Source organism: Melopsittacus undulatus, chromosome 10 (assembly GCF_012275295.1).
Source record: "Melopsittacus undulatus isolate bMelUnd1 chromosome 10, bMelUnd1.mat.Z, whole genome shotgun sequence".
Lineage (NCBI taxonomy): Eukaryota > Metazoa > Chordata > Aves > Psittaciformes > Psittaculidae > Melopsittacus > Melopsittacus undulatus.
Window position 1 is genome coordinate 19,386,421 of NC_047536.1, and position 16,331 is coordinate 19,402,751.

Here is a 16,331-nt window from a genome sequence, read left to right on the forward strand (position 1 = left end):
CTGGGTCTGTATTACAGGAGATGAAAGAGCTGGTCCTAATTGAATTCATATGTGGTGCATCATTCAGCTGTTCCCCTTCCTGCCTCTTCCCTCCCTCCCTCCATAAATGAAAGATGTTCAGAGCATCTGAAAAATAGTGTGTGAGAAATGCTCTTTAGTTAAAAGAGCATTAACAAATAACTTTGATATATATTAATTACATTATAGCATTTATAAAGAAAAGACAATCATAAAGCATTATTCTGACTGCTAATTAGCTCTATTTATTCCCCAGATTAGTTTTTAAATATGCCCTCTAGATGCCACTTGATACTGATTAACAGAGTTACATTATTATCTCTATAGTAAAACATTTTTAATTAAATCTAAAGCTATTTAAATTAGTATGAGTTTTTACAGAAATTAAACTGTGGTCAGATACTTAATTTAGCTTTATAAAACAGCATCTGATGACATGGGGGTGTCAGTTCTCCCAAGGGCCTCGACATCTTTTTTGGAGCTTATTTTCTGAAGTTTGTTTTCAGGGGCACTTGGCAGTACACTCTGGTGTTTAATATTTCCGATGGATTTAACCAATATTTTGGTTTTTAAGGCTAACTATTGATGGGAATCCAAGGCATTGCAGTGAACTGAGATAAAGATGCATTCCCGCAGCTTAACAAGCTTTCACAGTCCCTGGCTTTGCATGGTGGAGGAAGATTTGTGTGGGAGGGAGGATTGCATGGGCTTAATGCTGTCGCATTACAAATCAACCATGCTTTTTAGCCACTCTTGAGATTACCATTTGGCTTTGCAATGAGGCTAGGATTAATCGTAAAAACCACAAGGTCCCTTTTCTGTCATAGAATACAGAGATTGCTTCAACTCTGGGTCCTTGAAAATGTGCCTCTCACTTTAGACATTTATACCACTTTTCTTCTACTATAGCCTAATGATAAAAATTTGACTAAAGCCTTTCCCTGTGGCAAACTCTTCACTAAAATAGCTATATTTAGTGTGGGGTAGGATGCCTTTCATCTCCCAATATAAAGACTGCAGGAGATGTGTGACCCATCCTCCACACACTGCAGTCCTTCCCAGCACTATGGATGGCAAAAATGTACCTTTGATCTCTCCAACCCATTGCATGCCCTCTCTTCAAGTAATTAGCTGGTAGCTCTATTTCTACCTTGTACCTTTTTTCACTGGGCAATGAGTCGTGTGGAGCATGCAAATGCTGAGCACAGGTTAGACTTCCAGGAATGTTAATCTGGTTTGGGAGCATTTCTTGTTCTAGTTTCTCTCCAGGTGACTGGGAATGCACTTGAACAGAGGAGTCAGATGTTGAAATGTTATTGCAGATTTATTAGTAAGTTTGGAGTAATTAATTCCAAGGCACATTTCCAACATTTTATTTATGAGCTGTATATGAAGGGCTTGAGGGGTTTTAGTGGAGGAACACTAATAATAAAAGCAGTGATATAAGCCCAAGTCAATGAGATGACTGCATGATTGTCTCATGGAAAGCTTTTTTAAATGGGTTTGTGTTGGAGTTTTCTGTTGCTGGGGGCAGAGAGAGTAACCTGCTCTGTATTTGCAGAATTCAAAGTGCTGGGTTTCATTACCCACGGAAGGGTTATAAATGCATTTGCAATGTCCTTCATTTCAGGCAAGAGGAGAACACCATTTAATATGGATGTGCTGAACTAACATGTCTGTGTACATTGGCCCAGCTGTTTCTGAAGCTTCATATCCATAAACATTTTGAGATAGCCTTGTATTCACTTGATCTGGGAGGAACCCTGCAGAGCTGTGGCTGCACTGCCAGCCTGGCTAAAGGACTCTGTTTACATTTCCTCAGTATTACAATTTTAGTAGCCTCTTGGCTCTAAGGACTCATGTCCTTTCTAGCTTATGTTTGCTGCAGTGTTTACAGCAGAGTGACTTTTATGAGTGTGAGAGTAGTTGTATTTCATTAAAATAATCCACAAAGATGTTTGACTGGCACAAGTCATTCCAGAGGGTGGTGTGAGCTAGAAATTTAACAGTTTCCAGGAATTACCATTGATTTTTGCTGCATGCACCCTTCTTCAGAAACAATTATTTATGGGTCAGCACATGCACAGTTGCCCTTTACAGCAGCCATTAGAATTTCAAAATGGCATTTTACTGATTTGTTTGTGGCAGAGGGAACAACGTTTGTAGCCAAGTGTTGAAATCAGGCTTGATCCAGAGAGGAAACAGAGCTTTCTGGCCTTGCCATTGAGTCTGCTGCCATTTTATGCCTGAGGGTAAATGCCAAGCTTGAGTCTTTGTATTGTGGATTTGGTTTGTTTTGCTGAAAATGTGTCTGTGAGTAGCTTTTTCAATGGAGAAATGATGCTACAAAACACCTTTCTTAGCAAATTGAAACCTTTTCGTACTACAATCCTTTTCATTTACAGAGGCAGTGGAAGGGAAGTTGCCTTTGGCTCAAAGATGGCTCAGCGCTGCCGATGTGCAGCCATGGTACTTTGCTGGGATGTGGAGTTCCTCACTGTGCTTCTGGAAGCAAACACTGTACCATCACCCTGGGGACAGATGCCTTTCCCACTTCATCCAGTCACAAATGAACTCCTGCTTGCTCAGCCTGCTTCAAAGACACCAGGAGGTAGCATTTGCTTTAGAGCTTCCTTCTGTGCTCTTGGCAAGAGAAAAGAGCGTGCCACAACTGCTGCTCACAAGGCTTGGACAGGCATTTGACCTTTTGCTGAAGTTGTTTGAACTTCTTTGGGAAGCAGCTATGAATATTCACTGTGCACTCCCTGTAGGTGATTAAGCAGTCATACTAATGCAGTCCCAGAGCAATTGCCAAGCTATCATGTAGTCATTGGTCCTGCAGAAAAGGGACGTAGAATAAAACGAGGAGAGTAGGGAAATTAAACTGACAAATGAAGATAACAGGTATTAGCGCTGGCACTAGCAAGACTGGGAACAGCCTCGGCAGTCTGTAGCATTCAGTCACAGCAGGGAGTTTCATCAGATTTCCTTGCACTCATTGTAGAGGTGTGATGGTGGGAAAAATTGTGTTTAGCAAAATTAGGGAGTAGAATATGTTTTCTATCAGTGATTAAATCCACAAGAATACTGTGGCTTGGTCTCACTTAGGAATTGTGTTATTACAATATCAATGTAAAAGTCAGATGTGAAAAAGTGACTTGATCTGTAATCAGCAGTGATAAAAAAAACTTAAAACTATATATTAAAAATATATATTTGGATGAATTGAGTGGTTTCAAGGTTTGTCTTCTTTTTTTTCACAGAGGCTGAGGTGGGATTTTTGAATGGTTTCTTCCAAATAGAGTTTTTCTCCCATTCTATAAGGGAAAAAATTAAAATGATCAGATTTTGAGCAGACATACAATTCTTGAATGAATACTTCTGATTGCTTTGCTGCCTTGAGGGCAATAGGTGTAGACTGTTGTCCATTCCTTTTAATGGCAAATTCCACTAACATTATCTTCCTTTCTCAAAATCCACTCACCCAGACTGTAAACTTGTCCTTTGATGGAGAGAGCAATGTGTGTTGGAGGGAGATATACTGAGTTTTCCTTGTGTTTGCTTTTACTACAAAGTACGTTCCAGGCAGAAAGGGATAGCATTTATGTAAAGTGTATAGGTTTTGAGTCCAGGCTGAAATGTGTGTTCAGATTGTGTTACCTTAATCCTGTTTAAGGAAAAAGAAGAATCATCCATGATCAGATTAATATTGATTAAATGTCACAAGGATTATGAAGGAAACATACTGTACACTTACCAAACACTGAAATCATATTTAAAGTGTGGCAGATTTATATTTTATTTCCTGAGTGTGTTCCCCAGCCTTCACAACCTGATCGGTTTAAAGCTTATGTAATATTCTCCTTGATAAATTTCCACTGTGTATTCCTACTTCAGGTGCTCTCCTGAGTTTCTTTGCATCTTTGCACAAGAACGCCACAAAGAGCTTCAAAGGAATACAGTGATGATATTGCTGTTGTTGAGCTGCAGAAGTGTTGAAAGGCCCCACATCTAGTCAAGAAGGAAATATCTAGAGGTCAGCAAAAGTTGTAGCAACCTTTCTTTGTATGTCTTTTCTCAGTTTGGCTGCAAGCCCTTCTGGTCTTTTCTGTTATTCTGTTTGTATTTCTCAGACATTCAACTACTGGAGTAGATACGTATGTGTCTACAGACACATATATCACTAGTGACCGACATTTTGATCTCAGAGCTTGCAGCTCACCTTTTTTCTGCAGGTTTTTTAGCTTAAAACCAGGCTCCATTTATTTCTTGGGACTAGAGTCAGGAAATTGCTTCTTCTCCCTCCAGCAGATCTGGTTGGAGTCATAAGGAGTTCCCATCCAGCCTAACTCAGCAATAGCGCAGCACCAGGCCTACAGATTGACTTACTCCCCATGTGAATATGGTGCCAACACCAACATCTAAGGCAGTCTAAGTAGATCACAATACATTCTTATTGTAAACACCTTTGTTCATGATGCATGTGGTTTCATTACATAGATTGCCCTTAAAAGAACAACTCCACAGCACTTTGACAATGAGGTGGGCAGAAAGACAGACCTTTGCAGTGAGGTATTTTATAGTATCCTAGAAAGAAACATGAATGAAGCTTTATGGCTTTTGTTCAATGCAGTGGCTTAGCCTAGCCAGGCTATTATTGTTGGGCCCTGAAATGGAGCTCTTATTGATTTCAGATTTGATGGGATTCAAGGGGGGAGCAATGGCAATTACTGTGTTCATCCATTTAAAAAAATAAGGATGAAAAAGGCTTTTAAAACCAGGAATTAAAAGAAGCAGGCACAAATAATTTCTACCTATATTGTACTGGATTTACTTCCTGGGCATCTGTTTGCACATACACCTTTTTAAGATTGTCACATACTACCCCAATGACACCTACAGAGGAGAGAACCTCATCAGACAGGTGTTTTCATGGACAAATTGCTGAATGTGTCCTGATCAATAGTGGGAATGGAGGTAGTTTATGGAGATCACCAGCACACTGTACATTGCCTCTTGACTTTAGCTAGAAGAAAAATTGTAGCAAATCCTTCTTCTTCCCTCATTTGCGCAGTAGTACATGAAGGCAGAATGCTAAAGAGAAGATACACTTAAGCCAACTCAATCACAAAGTTTGTCACAGGGCTCTGAGAGCTCAATTTCATTATAAAACAAGGATATACAAAACAAAAGGTGTAGTGTGGGTATGAAATTATTACTAAAAGAATACAAAGAGTTGGAAAGAAATGTGTTGTCTAGAAAGAAAAGAAAAAGGAAAGTGAGGAATATCTAACCAGGTACATCTGCACCTGAGTGGAAGCCTAATTTCTCTCCTTTGGATTTTGTTCACCCCCAAGTGCTGTTCAGCTGATTGCCACCTACCCTTGATAGCACGGGAGCATCAATCATTACTCTAAAAATACCTCTCGTTGCATTGCATTTGAGCTCTTCTCTTCTTTACAGCTGATGGGAGTAAAAGCCCACAGCAAGTTTCATGCGGAGGGAGCAGTATGTGATCATTATCTTGCCACAGTGGCTGAAGCCCAGTTCTGGCCAGAGGGAGCAGGGATGGCCCTTGGCTTTGCACCAGGAAGGGTGCCAGGACAGTGTTATGCAGATCAGGTGCTTTTGCAGCACACAAGGGGGAGCAAGAGGCAGCTTGAAAGGCTGAACTGTTGATACCCTCTTTCCTCTGTTTGGATTCGTTGCTGGTAAAAAAGATGCACATTTCAGCTGAGCTTTGCTCACTTCTTGGGGCATTTGTAACTTCTCTCTTCCCTATGGAGTTGGGAGTGCTGAGCTCACACCAGGCTTTGCCCTGGTGGGAGTGTTAGTAATCTCTCCTTCTCACAAAGCTCATGAGATTAATCAAACAAATCCACATTTGGATGAAGGAGGGTAATGCTTTAAAAGACATTCTTCAGCAGGACATTGGCAAACCAACATGCACATACAGAACATGATGCTTCTGTTTTGTTTCAATGTGAAACTGGGATAAAAACACCTTTTTTAAGCTCTGTCTTGAATTCATGTCATAGAGTACGATTGCCAAAAGCCCAGCCCACTGACTTTTTATGTTGCTTCCATGTTGGAAACAGGCCAGATTGCTCATGGCTCATGTTCTGCAGCAAGGAAGGACAGTGTCATCCTGTGCAGGAGCTGGAGCTGTTGAGAAGATGCACCAGGGAAGTGGTGCTGGAGGCTCCTATGGCAGGTGCAGAATGGGAAGAGGAAGCTGAGAGGAGATCAGAAGCTGGGTTTTGCTCCAGCAACTCACTTACAGTGGTCCACACCACAACCAAGCACCTGGATGTGACAATAAGCTTCTAAGAAACTGCTAGAGTCAAACGAAATGCACAATCTGATTTGGCGGCCCTGTTCTCATAGAGCCTTTCTTCTGAGTCTCAAATGAAAGAAGAAAAAGAAGCAAACAAACATTAAAATATCCTCGAACCCTGTAACTGAACTGTAAATGTTCCCTTGCCGTATGATTCTTGATTTTTGTTTTTGAATGAACACATATAGGGGTCTTTGACATTTGTGTCCCCACTCCTTATGCACTAGAAGGGAAAAAAACCCCAAACACTTTTTGAGTGAATCTTTACGGTGATTCAAAACACTTTAGGAAGATCCTGTCATATGTTTTATAAGTTCCTGACTGATTGTGTGGAATTAAGTTATTGGGCAGAGAACTAGCTAATGGAAACACATTGACAAAATAATTTTTGAGGGACATTAAATGGAACTTAAAGCTGAAAGGGCTTTATGGATTTTTCAGTCAAACTGTTTATGAACATTTATCGGTGGTAAATTACACAGTGTCAGAAGAGGGAATCAGGGATAGCTTTTAATAGAAGTCACTCTGATACAATGCTGTAAGAAAGAATAATTTATTGCCTAGGAATGTGCAGTATAGTGTGCTTAAATACAAATTATATGATTGTTTCCTCCTAACTGTCTTTGGCTGTTTGCAAATAAGTCACCCTTAGCAGCAGCAGAAAGTCTCATAAGATGAAAAAAAACATTCTCAGTACATTGCAATGAAATAGAAATCTTGTATTATGTATTTTTCATGGTAGATAGAAAATGTTTTAATAGCAGATAATTCAGGAAGCAGAAGCTGTGTTGTACAATAATAAATTTAATTTGCATTTGCTTTATACTCACTAAAGGGAAAAAAGGGATATAGTAGCTTTGATTGGGAAGGGAGATTGTATTCTTGAGCACAGCAGTTCATGTAGCCATGAGGGTATTTAGTTTCTGTATGCTTCCCTCACTGGGAACGAGTTGGGGGCTACGTAAGGATTCACTCAGAATTCTTAAAGTGATTTGTTTCATGTTCCTGTTAGACTTGCCTCTTGCCTTTCAGCTTAATGTCGCGTTTGCCTTCCCTTTGGCCCTGTCCTGCTGCCGTGAATCATGAGTAGCACTTGGCTTTTCCCTGGGGATGTTCCCATCCTGGAAGCATCCAACAAAGAGCAGAAATTTTCACCACTTTCTAAGCAAATGAGCTTGGACTTCATATTTTTAGATCCTACCCTCTCTCTCTTCTTCCACTCCCTGAGTTCAAACATTTGTTTCTCCATGATGTCGCAGTTCTCTGCAGAGACACAGTAGCTTGGTTCAGTGTCCGCAGCACATTTCCCTCAAACTTTTCTTCCTGTTTGCCAAAGCCTTTAGTAAAACCACTTCCCCCAGCCTAATGCCTTCACTTTCAACTCCATCCAACAATGATCCTATCGCAGCCTGGCTAGGGACTTTCATAGTGGCCAAGAGCCACACTTTGACACAGATGTCCAGTGTAGTAGAATTTGTCCAAGGCAGTTTCCCTCAGGAGGCCCTGGGAGATCTGCCAGTTACCCAGGCAGAGACTGAGACTCTTCAGTGTAGAAGAGAGAGGGCTGGTGGGAGTGGACACATTCAAGGTCTATAAAACTAACAGTAGCACAAAAAGAGGATGGTAATTAGTGGTTCTCACAAAGCAGAACAAGCATCCAGTGAAATCATCAGGCAGCAGGCTGAAACCAAAGGATAACCTTCTCCAGAGCATTTAATTAATCTGTTATCCCCTTGGTACAGAAATGGGGCCAATTAAAAGGATAATTAGGTGAGGTGAGGAAAGCTTATCAGTGTGTCACCAGTGGCTAGATGACACAACCAGCTCAAGGAGTCCCTCAGCTGCTGACAGCCAGAGTCAAAGGAGGGATGTCTCAGTCCTGGTCCAACGGCATCCCCTCAGCCCTGAGTGGCTGATGTCCTACTCAGTGGCAGGGACGAGTGGCCCTTTGGGAGATTCTGTGCTCTTAAACAGAATAATAAGTAACGATATTGTCAAGGCAGGAAGCCTTATCAAGGCAGGTAACATTCACTTCTAATTCATATCAAAGGAGAGAAACAGAAGGATTTGGAAATCTTCCAGTTCTCAGCACATAAGGGACTCTTTCACGGATCTGGGAATAAAGGAGACAAGGAAAAGAGGGTTTAAAAACAATGTATAAGGAAAGAAAAACAAGGAGAGGGAGGAAAGGAATAGTAGGTGTTTTTATTTTCAGCCTTCCTGAAATGATCGCATTGGAGTCTTCTCTGGCTTTGTTTCTATTGTTGCTTCCTGCATTTAAATGAAATAACAAGAGCCTAGAAAACCCCAAGTCGCTGGACCTGTGCTAAAGTTCCCCTTATTCTGCAGGCATTTCTGGTACTTTCATGTTGTTATTTGGGGCTTCTCATAACTTAGGTAGCTGACTGAATGTAAAAGTGAATCAAAATTACCAGCATAAAGTCACCATTTAAGCAATACAGGTGAAAGGGGTACAAGAATATCTATGTGCACCTCCCTACTGCACTTACTCATTTTTCTCCCCTTGAAAATCATTGTTTTGTCCCACAGATGCACATGCAAGCTGTAACTTTTGCTAAGTTTCATTGCAGAGCTAATAGCCAAACAATTGTGTGGATAAGCAGAGATTTAAATCATTTGGAAACTGTTGAGAGAGAGCAGATCTGATAGTAATAACCTTCATGGCTGGCAAGCTACAGCTGCTTTTGACAACTTGTACCAATGAAAGCTTAAATTTAAGAGCTAAATATCTGTATTGTGCCATAGGATCAATTTCAATTCCCAAGTTTAAAGCTTGAAACTTTAGGCTGCTTTTATTATCTTTGAGGTTGCTTGGGGTTCTTTCTCTAGGTTAAAAAAGAGTTGGGTTTTCTTTAATAAATGTTGGAGTTCTTGTTGGCATTCTGATTTTTTTTTCTTTAACACAGTGGGACAGCTTAGTTAATTTACTTCAGTGCAAGGAAAGTGTGGTCTTATTGAAGCCACAAGTGGTTTTCTTTTATAGGAGAAATTACAGAAGGATGTTGTATTCACATGTTTTGTATCATCTTAGAAGATCTTTTATTCTGTAGTGGTGACTTCCAGACTGCACATAGGTAATAATTATAATAGCACATGTAAAGAGACATGTCAAAGAATATATGTAAACAGTCTTACCAAGATCTGTAGTTTGCACCAATGGCTTTACTGAAAAAAAGAAAGGAAAGAAAAAAAGACGCTGGTGTAGTTTGCATGCTGACACTGAAATTGCTGTGATGACTACAGATAATGAATAGCTGTTCGCAGTGTGTCTGAACACACGACCACAGGTCTGAATTTAAGAACAGAGGTCATACTTGCACACTGGGTAGGCAGCTATATATTAGAGAACATGAACATTAATTTCTGGTGCACTGCTGTGTGTCAGACAGTACCATTCTTAGCTGTAACTGCAAGTTTCAGTGGGAATGAGAATTTAACATTCTGCAGCACAGAGCATCTGTGACAGCACCTGGGGACTCCTGTGTCCCAGCAGAGTTTTTAAAAGAGGAATGGGTTCAGAAGAGAGCAGTGAGAAGTCCAGGAAATCCGCTTCACAGTGAATGATTCAGAAAGCCCTGACTTCTCAGAGAATCAGGGATGGTTGGAGTGGCTGGGTCACCATCAACAGAAATCTAACTACAGAAAGTGAAGAGTCTGGTCGTGCATGACCAGTTGCATGCCACATGAGGATTTAGTGGCTGAAAGTGAGAACAATTCTGATTAGATACACATTTTCTAATTAGAAGAATTAGTAGAAAGGCTTACCAGAGTGTGGCACGTGCTACATTTGGCTTAAAATAATGACACGGGGAAAACATCTCTTTCTAGAGACACAGGATGGCTCAGTCACAGAATATGGACCAGTGCAGCAGTGTCTGGGTGAAGTGGCCCAACTTGGGCTATGCAGGTGGCCACGGAAGAGGATTGCAGTGGTCTGAAACTGAGGAAAGCTGTTCATATTACCTTGCAGTTTACAGCTCATGATCTAAACACAGTCAGCAAATGGAGATAGTGCTACCTTGCCCAGCATCACTAGGAGATGGGGGAATGAGCAGAAGTTAAATGACTTCTGGGTCACACATCAAACCAGTAGGCAGGCTGGGACTAGAGCAGAGTCTGCTGCCTGCCTGTGCTGTGTTTCATCAAGTGGACACCTCCCTCATTTTCCCCAGGCAGGAGCACAGCCCAACTAGAGATACATTCACAGTGATTGAGCCAAAATTTGTTTTCCCCTTTGAGTATCTCTGAGCCCAGCAAAATGAATAATACCATGACATGCATCCAGGTTCATTAATGGGTGATGTAGCTGGATTAGATGCCTGGTTACCAGGGGGGTGTCTTTTCCAAGTTGCCTGCATCAGTTGAGTTGGCAAGCACTTCCCACAGTGGGGGTGCAGGCAGATGTCTTTACAGCCAGAAATGCAGTTTATAGGCAAACCCCAGTTGTAATCAAGGCAACCAATTTCAGGTGATCAAGGTCTGGCTTTTCCTGGGGACAGAAGGGATGTGTGCAAGCAAGAAATGGGATCAGGCGATGGGTTTAATTGCACATAGGTATGATTTGACAATCACTCCCCTGATAACAGCTTATAATGTTTACAATTTGTCTTCTGTTTTGTTTTGTGATTTCAGGAGCAGAAGGCACAGTGTTCCCTAAATCTATAGAAACTCCCAATGTCAGGGCAGATCCCTTCAAGGAACTAAGGTAAATTTTGGAATATGGTTTAATGATAACTCAGTGGAGCCTTGTTTGAGTTGTGCATACTGCTGGCATCTTTTCTGCTTTTGCGTAAGAGCTTGGGGATTGACTTTGGAAGGCATCACCGAGAGGATGCCATAGAAGAGAAGGGACCTGTCATCTTTACATATAATGTGACCAAGCTAAAGGTAGTTGTGGGTGATGAGAGCATCATTTATCCTCAGTAACATGCCCTGTGTACCCAGGGATCAGCATTTGAAAAGCAAATAGAGAAATCTTCTCCTGGTTGTGCAGGGAGGCACTGGAGTCCATGCTGAATCATGGGGAGCAGCAGCAGGGAAAAAGATAATGGTCTTCAGCATTATCTGTCTTGCAGAAATGCAAACTCTCCCTGAGCTACACTGGGTATAGGTATGTATGCACGTTACTGCTGACACTGGCAGGGATGCCACTTGCTGATAGCAATGTATCAGGAGGGAATAAACAGCACAGCTCCTGAGAACCTCAGGCTAATGCTGAGCATTATATTTATTTGAAAACAAGCCAAACATGTGGCACTACGGGTTAGTTTGAATGACTGGTCTCTGAAAAAAATAATGATATTGCCTAATAAATTAGCAACCAAATCTCTCGGTATCTTCTGACCAAGAGGACTGCCACTGATGCAGTAATTATCCTTCCTTAGAGAGTGGGATAGAAAAGGTGAAAAGAGTCTCCAGAAGGATGTCTTGTCCTTAGGTCTTAGCTTGCAAACTCTCCTTTCCTGGGAACTGCTGGGAGTGACGCAATCTTCAGAAAGCACGAGGTGCTGATGCACAGAGATGGGGGAGGACCTCTCATTGACTCTCTCTACTCTGATACTGGAGATAGTTATAGGAGATGAGGAGCACCCTGTGTGGCTTCCCTTGGGTCTATCTGCCAGTTTCTCTCAAAGCACTCGTAATTGTTCCCAGTTTTGCTCTTTGGGGATCCTATGTCAGACAAGAGCTACAGTGGTGGTGTGATTCAGTTTGTTATGAAAGCTTGTCCTCTTTCTCCATGCAGTGGCTTTGTTCCTGCCTTGTGGTTTTCCCAGTCTTGGTATACTTAAGAAAGGAAACAGGATCTTTGCTCAGCCTGACATGCAGCTCCAGGGTCTGCTGGGGTGCAAGGAACCCCAGGAGGGTAGGGTTCCATAGTGCAGGGCACATGTACCCCTTGTTTCTCTGGGCAGAGCAAGGAAGCAAAACAGTCAGTGGGTGGGTGGATTTTTAGGTGAGGTTCAGGTGACAAAGGCTTTCTGGCACAGTCCAAGTTTACTGACATGTTCGGGGGGGGGGGGGAAAGGCAAAAAAGAGAAAGCAAGATCATGGTTAAAATATCCAATAACTTCTAATTAACTTACAAAACCAGGTCCCATTTTCAGTAGTGCAAAAGAGATGCAAGATTTAGGTCCAAGATTGTGGTTACTTAGGACTTTTCTAAACACAGGAGAGGAATTTAGTCCAAGTAATTGTAGAGTGTCGTATTAGAGGGGACAAGTGTCTTAATCTGATTGAGTGTGCTTCTGTTACAAAGAGAATTAAACTAAATGAAATTGAAATGAATTAATGGGAGCATCCATGCAAGGGGTTGATTCCATATATTTCATAGAATCATATAGCGGTTAGGGTTGGAAAAGACCTTAAGGTCATCTAGTTCCATCCCCCCTGCCATAGGCAGGGATGTCTTGCACTAGACTATGCCACCCATGTCCCTGTCCAACCTGGCCTTGAACACTGACATTTGGTCTGCTTTAACTTCATGTTGTTATTCACTTGTTTTATGCAGAGAGCTGTTAGATAATGATAACTGACTTCCTTTGAAATTAGTGGACTGGGTGAAAAATGAATCCTGCCAAAATCTGGTGGTTTGTTTGGGTTTTTTTAAGGGAAAATCATTGAATTAGATTTGCCTTAAAAAATTGTCCCACAGGGTCCTAAAATATTTTGTGTGCTTCTGAAAATTTTATCTTGGCAGAAATAAATGTTTTTTTTTCCACTATCCTGAGAAGAGCAGAGCCAGTGGTAGCACCATGTTGGGAAGGCAAGATTTCCCAAGAGCAAAAGCTCTATTTCTCCCTAAACCAAGAACCATCCATCTCTCTCTCTACATGCTGGAACCCTGGCTGCTTCTTAGGTAAAATGGTATCTTTTGGGTGCAGTGCAAAGTTAATAGAGAAAATAATCTAACTCTTGGGGGCCAGTTTTTTTGTCCCTTCCTATTTTGATAGCAGTATGTGTACATAAAGGTGTCCTTTTGGCCTTTTTAAAAAGATGCTGCAGTGAAATAGGACTGGATGAGGTGGCATATGAGTCCCAAGCTGTCATATGAGTCCCAAGCTGTCATACATTGCTAGAAAAACAGCATTGTAAACATGCAGTCAGTAGCTGCTTTACTCTAAAAGCCCCATTTCTGTAGTAAATAGCACAAATGTTCTTTCCTCGGGCTGAAGTTCTTAGGGTGGGGAAGTGCACATTCAACTATTGTAGGCTGTTGTCAGATGTCCCCAACCTCCATCACTTGTCCTAGACCAAAAGGTTATGGTTAGGTCTGTGATTTATTCTTTATTCTCTTTTCAGTATCAAACTGACTCCCACATTTTTCATTAGGAGACTTCAAAATAAGGTGACAGCAGCTGTCAGTATTGGAAAGAGAGGCGACCAACTGCTCCCGTCACCACTGGGAGTCAAACAATCTGTATGTCTTCTTTTGCTTTCTCCTCTCCTTAACAGACAGACAGATTTCCCCTGCAAGATAGGCAGTACACTATTGTGGCAGTCATCTCTGTTTCTGTCCTTCTTTTCCTTCCATCTCCCAAAGGCATTCAGTCATGCCCATGTCTCACTCTCCAAACAACAGCACACACAGTCTCAACAGACTTTCTTGTCCCTGTTTATCAGACAAATGGTCTTCAGTTCATACAGCTTAATTTATTTATTAGTAACCACCTTCTCTACAAGGTGGTCACCATCCTGGAGAATACGCAATGTGCGGTCCCCTTGCTGAGTGCCCTTTTTAAAACACTTTTGTATGCAGTGGTTTAGATGGAGAAAATTCAGGTGGCAATATGTCTGTAGCTTTTTCCTTACTAATGTGTGTAAAGCCAAGCCCATCACAAGACTGCAGGAATTGGTTTGGTTCTTGTTTGAGCCAGGTCTGGACTTTGCTGCTGAGTCTTCTCATTAATCTCTCCCATGCTGTAGACTCGTGTCATAAACCAATCTTATTAAGTATCAGTTGTACTAAGAAAGCCAGAGCTCCAAAATGTCCTCAGTGCAGAGTGTTATTAATGATTTATATTTCTTCTTTGGAATCTAGAATGTTCTTTAATAATGACTCAAGAACTGGAGGTGTTTGAAGAACTGTTTGCTATACTTCTGTGAACATTTGCATGTTTTTACTTATTTGAAATAATTTTAGACTCTTGAAAGTTTTAGCAGTTGTTCATTGGGTTCTGAAGTGGTCAAAAACTGAAAAAGGAAAGCAAACACATTTGAATTATTTTCAAATTTTTGTAAAGTTTAACACTGCCATTGAGTATCATCCTAAAATAGCTTAGTGGGAGGGCTTGGGGGATTGAAATTTGGCTTGGGAGATTTGGACATTTAAATATTTATATTCATCTGCATTGACTCTTTTTAATGCAGGTTAGTGTCTTTGACATATGGTAATGTGGTTGCCTGTGTATAATAGTTGAATTCAGGATGACCTTTTCTCACTGGATTATTTTAGTGACATCCAAGTAACTTGTCAAGAGCCTGTCTTGAGAACCTCTCCTTGACACTGGCAGGAATCACCTGCCTTTTACTATTTATCTTCCAAAAGGTGTATATGTTCAAAGGAGACTAACAGAAGTTGCCTGACAAATCAGCACTCTTCCGAAGTGAGGGATAAAGGGTAAACTAGCCAGTGAGAAAGGAAGAAGGGAAATAATTGGGGGGGGGAGATTAAAAAGTAAGTGATCCAATATAAGAAAAAAATATGAGAATGATATTAAACTGCTAAGTGTTAGAAGCTGAAAGAGTCTGTGTCAGATGAGCACTGTGTTGTAGCATCCATCCTGGTCCCTGGGCTCAGAACGAGCATAAGCACCTGCCCAATTTCTAGGTCATGCTGAGGGGCACCAGAGCATGGAAACTGGGCTTAGGGCATTTCTGTTCCTAAAGTTAGATAAAAAGAAATCAGACAGTGTGAAATTTAGTCCATAAGGGACAAGCACACACCTGGAATTCATCCACAGTTATTGTAGGTTAAAAATGCAGTAAGCCGCTCATCCAAGGCAGAAAAACAAGGGATGACTGTTTTTCCTTTAATGCACAAAGATAGTTAAGGGAGAATTAATCCCTTGGGCTTGAAGGGGTAATTTTTGACCAATGTTAATTATGAAGCACTGGAAGTACAAAATGGCAGATGAAATGTACTTGCAGCTTGATTTTATTAGGGCAATTCTGCCTTTCCATGTACAGTACTGAACTATCCAAATAGTCCAAGGGAGACCTATTGTAGAAAAAAGCAATTTAAATACAGTGCTCAGCTAATGTAACAATAGTCATTTTGCAAAACAATAATTCTTACTGAATTAAGGTTTCTCTCAGCTGTGTTTCACAAGGCAGCAGAGACATTTTCCATAAGTATGAATACAAATAATGTTTCTGTCTAAAGTCCATTACATTAATAAAGATTAAGAGAACAAAAATTAAAGGAAATGCAAAAAAAAAAAATGAATGGTCTGAAAGAGAAAGTAATTGGTGAGAAATAGAAGTCATTTATAAAGACTAATGCGTGATACTGAAGCATGTTTAGTTTACAGAAACCACTTTGGGATTCCTATGAGGTGTCAGCAAGGGGAAGATGTCCAGTGTAGCCTTGTATCTAGCTGGTGTTATTTTCCAATTGATTTGCCATAAAGGATGCAATTTTTTTCTCTTTTTATACCAGTGCAATCCCGGTAATTTTAGTAGTCCTACCGTCGTAAAAGACAGCAGGCATACCTTGGGATGAGCTTTACCTTCCATAATTGTAACAAATATAACTATTTCTGTGTGACACAGATGTGTTTAATTTATGTGACTATCTCCACACATATGTATTAGCGTGCAGCTAAAATGAGAGACCATGTTCCTGGTTTCTAAACTTCAGTCTAATTTAACTGGACTTTGGTGAGTTTCTTTTTGAATGACAGAGGTCCTCATCTCTCCATTTTCTAATCTAGGAGAGCACATCTGATCTAGCAGT

The 16,331-nt window shown here is 41.0% G+C and overlaps 1 protein-coding gene across 5 annotated transcripts in view; it reads left to right on the forward strand.

Moving 5' to 3' along the window:
• SGCD (sarcoglycan delta) overlaps positions 1-16,331 on the forward strand; it is a 335,598-nt gene that overhangs the window by 279,990 nt on the left and 39,277 nt on the right. For 3 of the 5 annotated variants that reach the window (XM_034066620.1, XM_034066621.1, XM_031047420.2), the window contains one exon: positions 2,424-3,186. In XM_034066620.1, the coding sequence (XP_033922511.1) occupies positions 2,424-2,797 (374 nt within the window). In that variant the 3' untranslated portion in view covers positions 2,798-3,186. Of the gene's footprint in view, positions 1-2,423; positions 3,187-11,008; positions 11,082-16,331 lie in introns of those variants that run through there. The other 2 variants (XM_034066623.1, XM_034066622.1) reach the window with 1 other exon arrangement.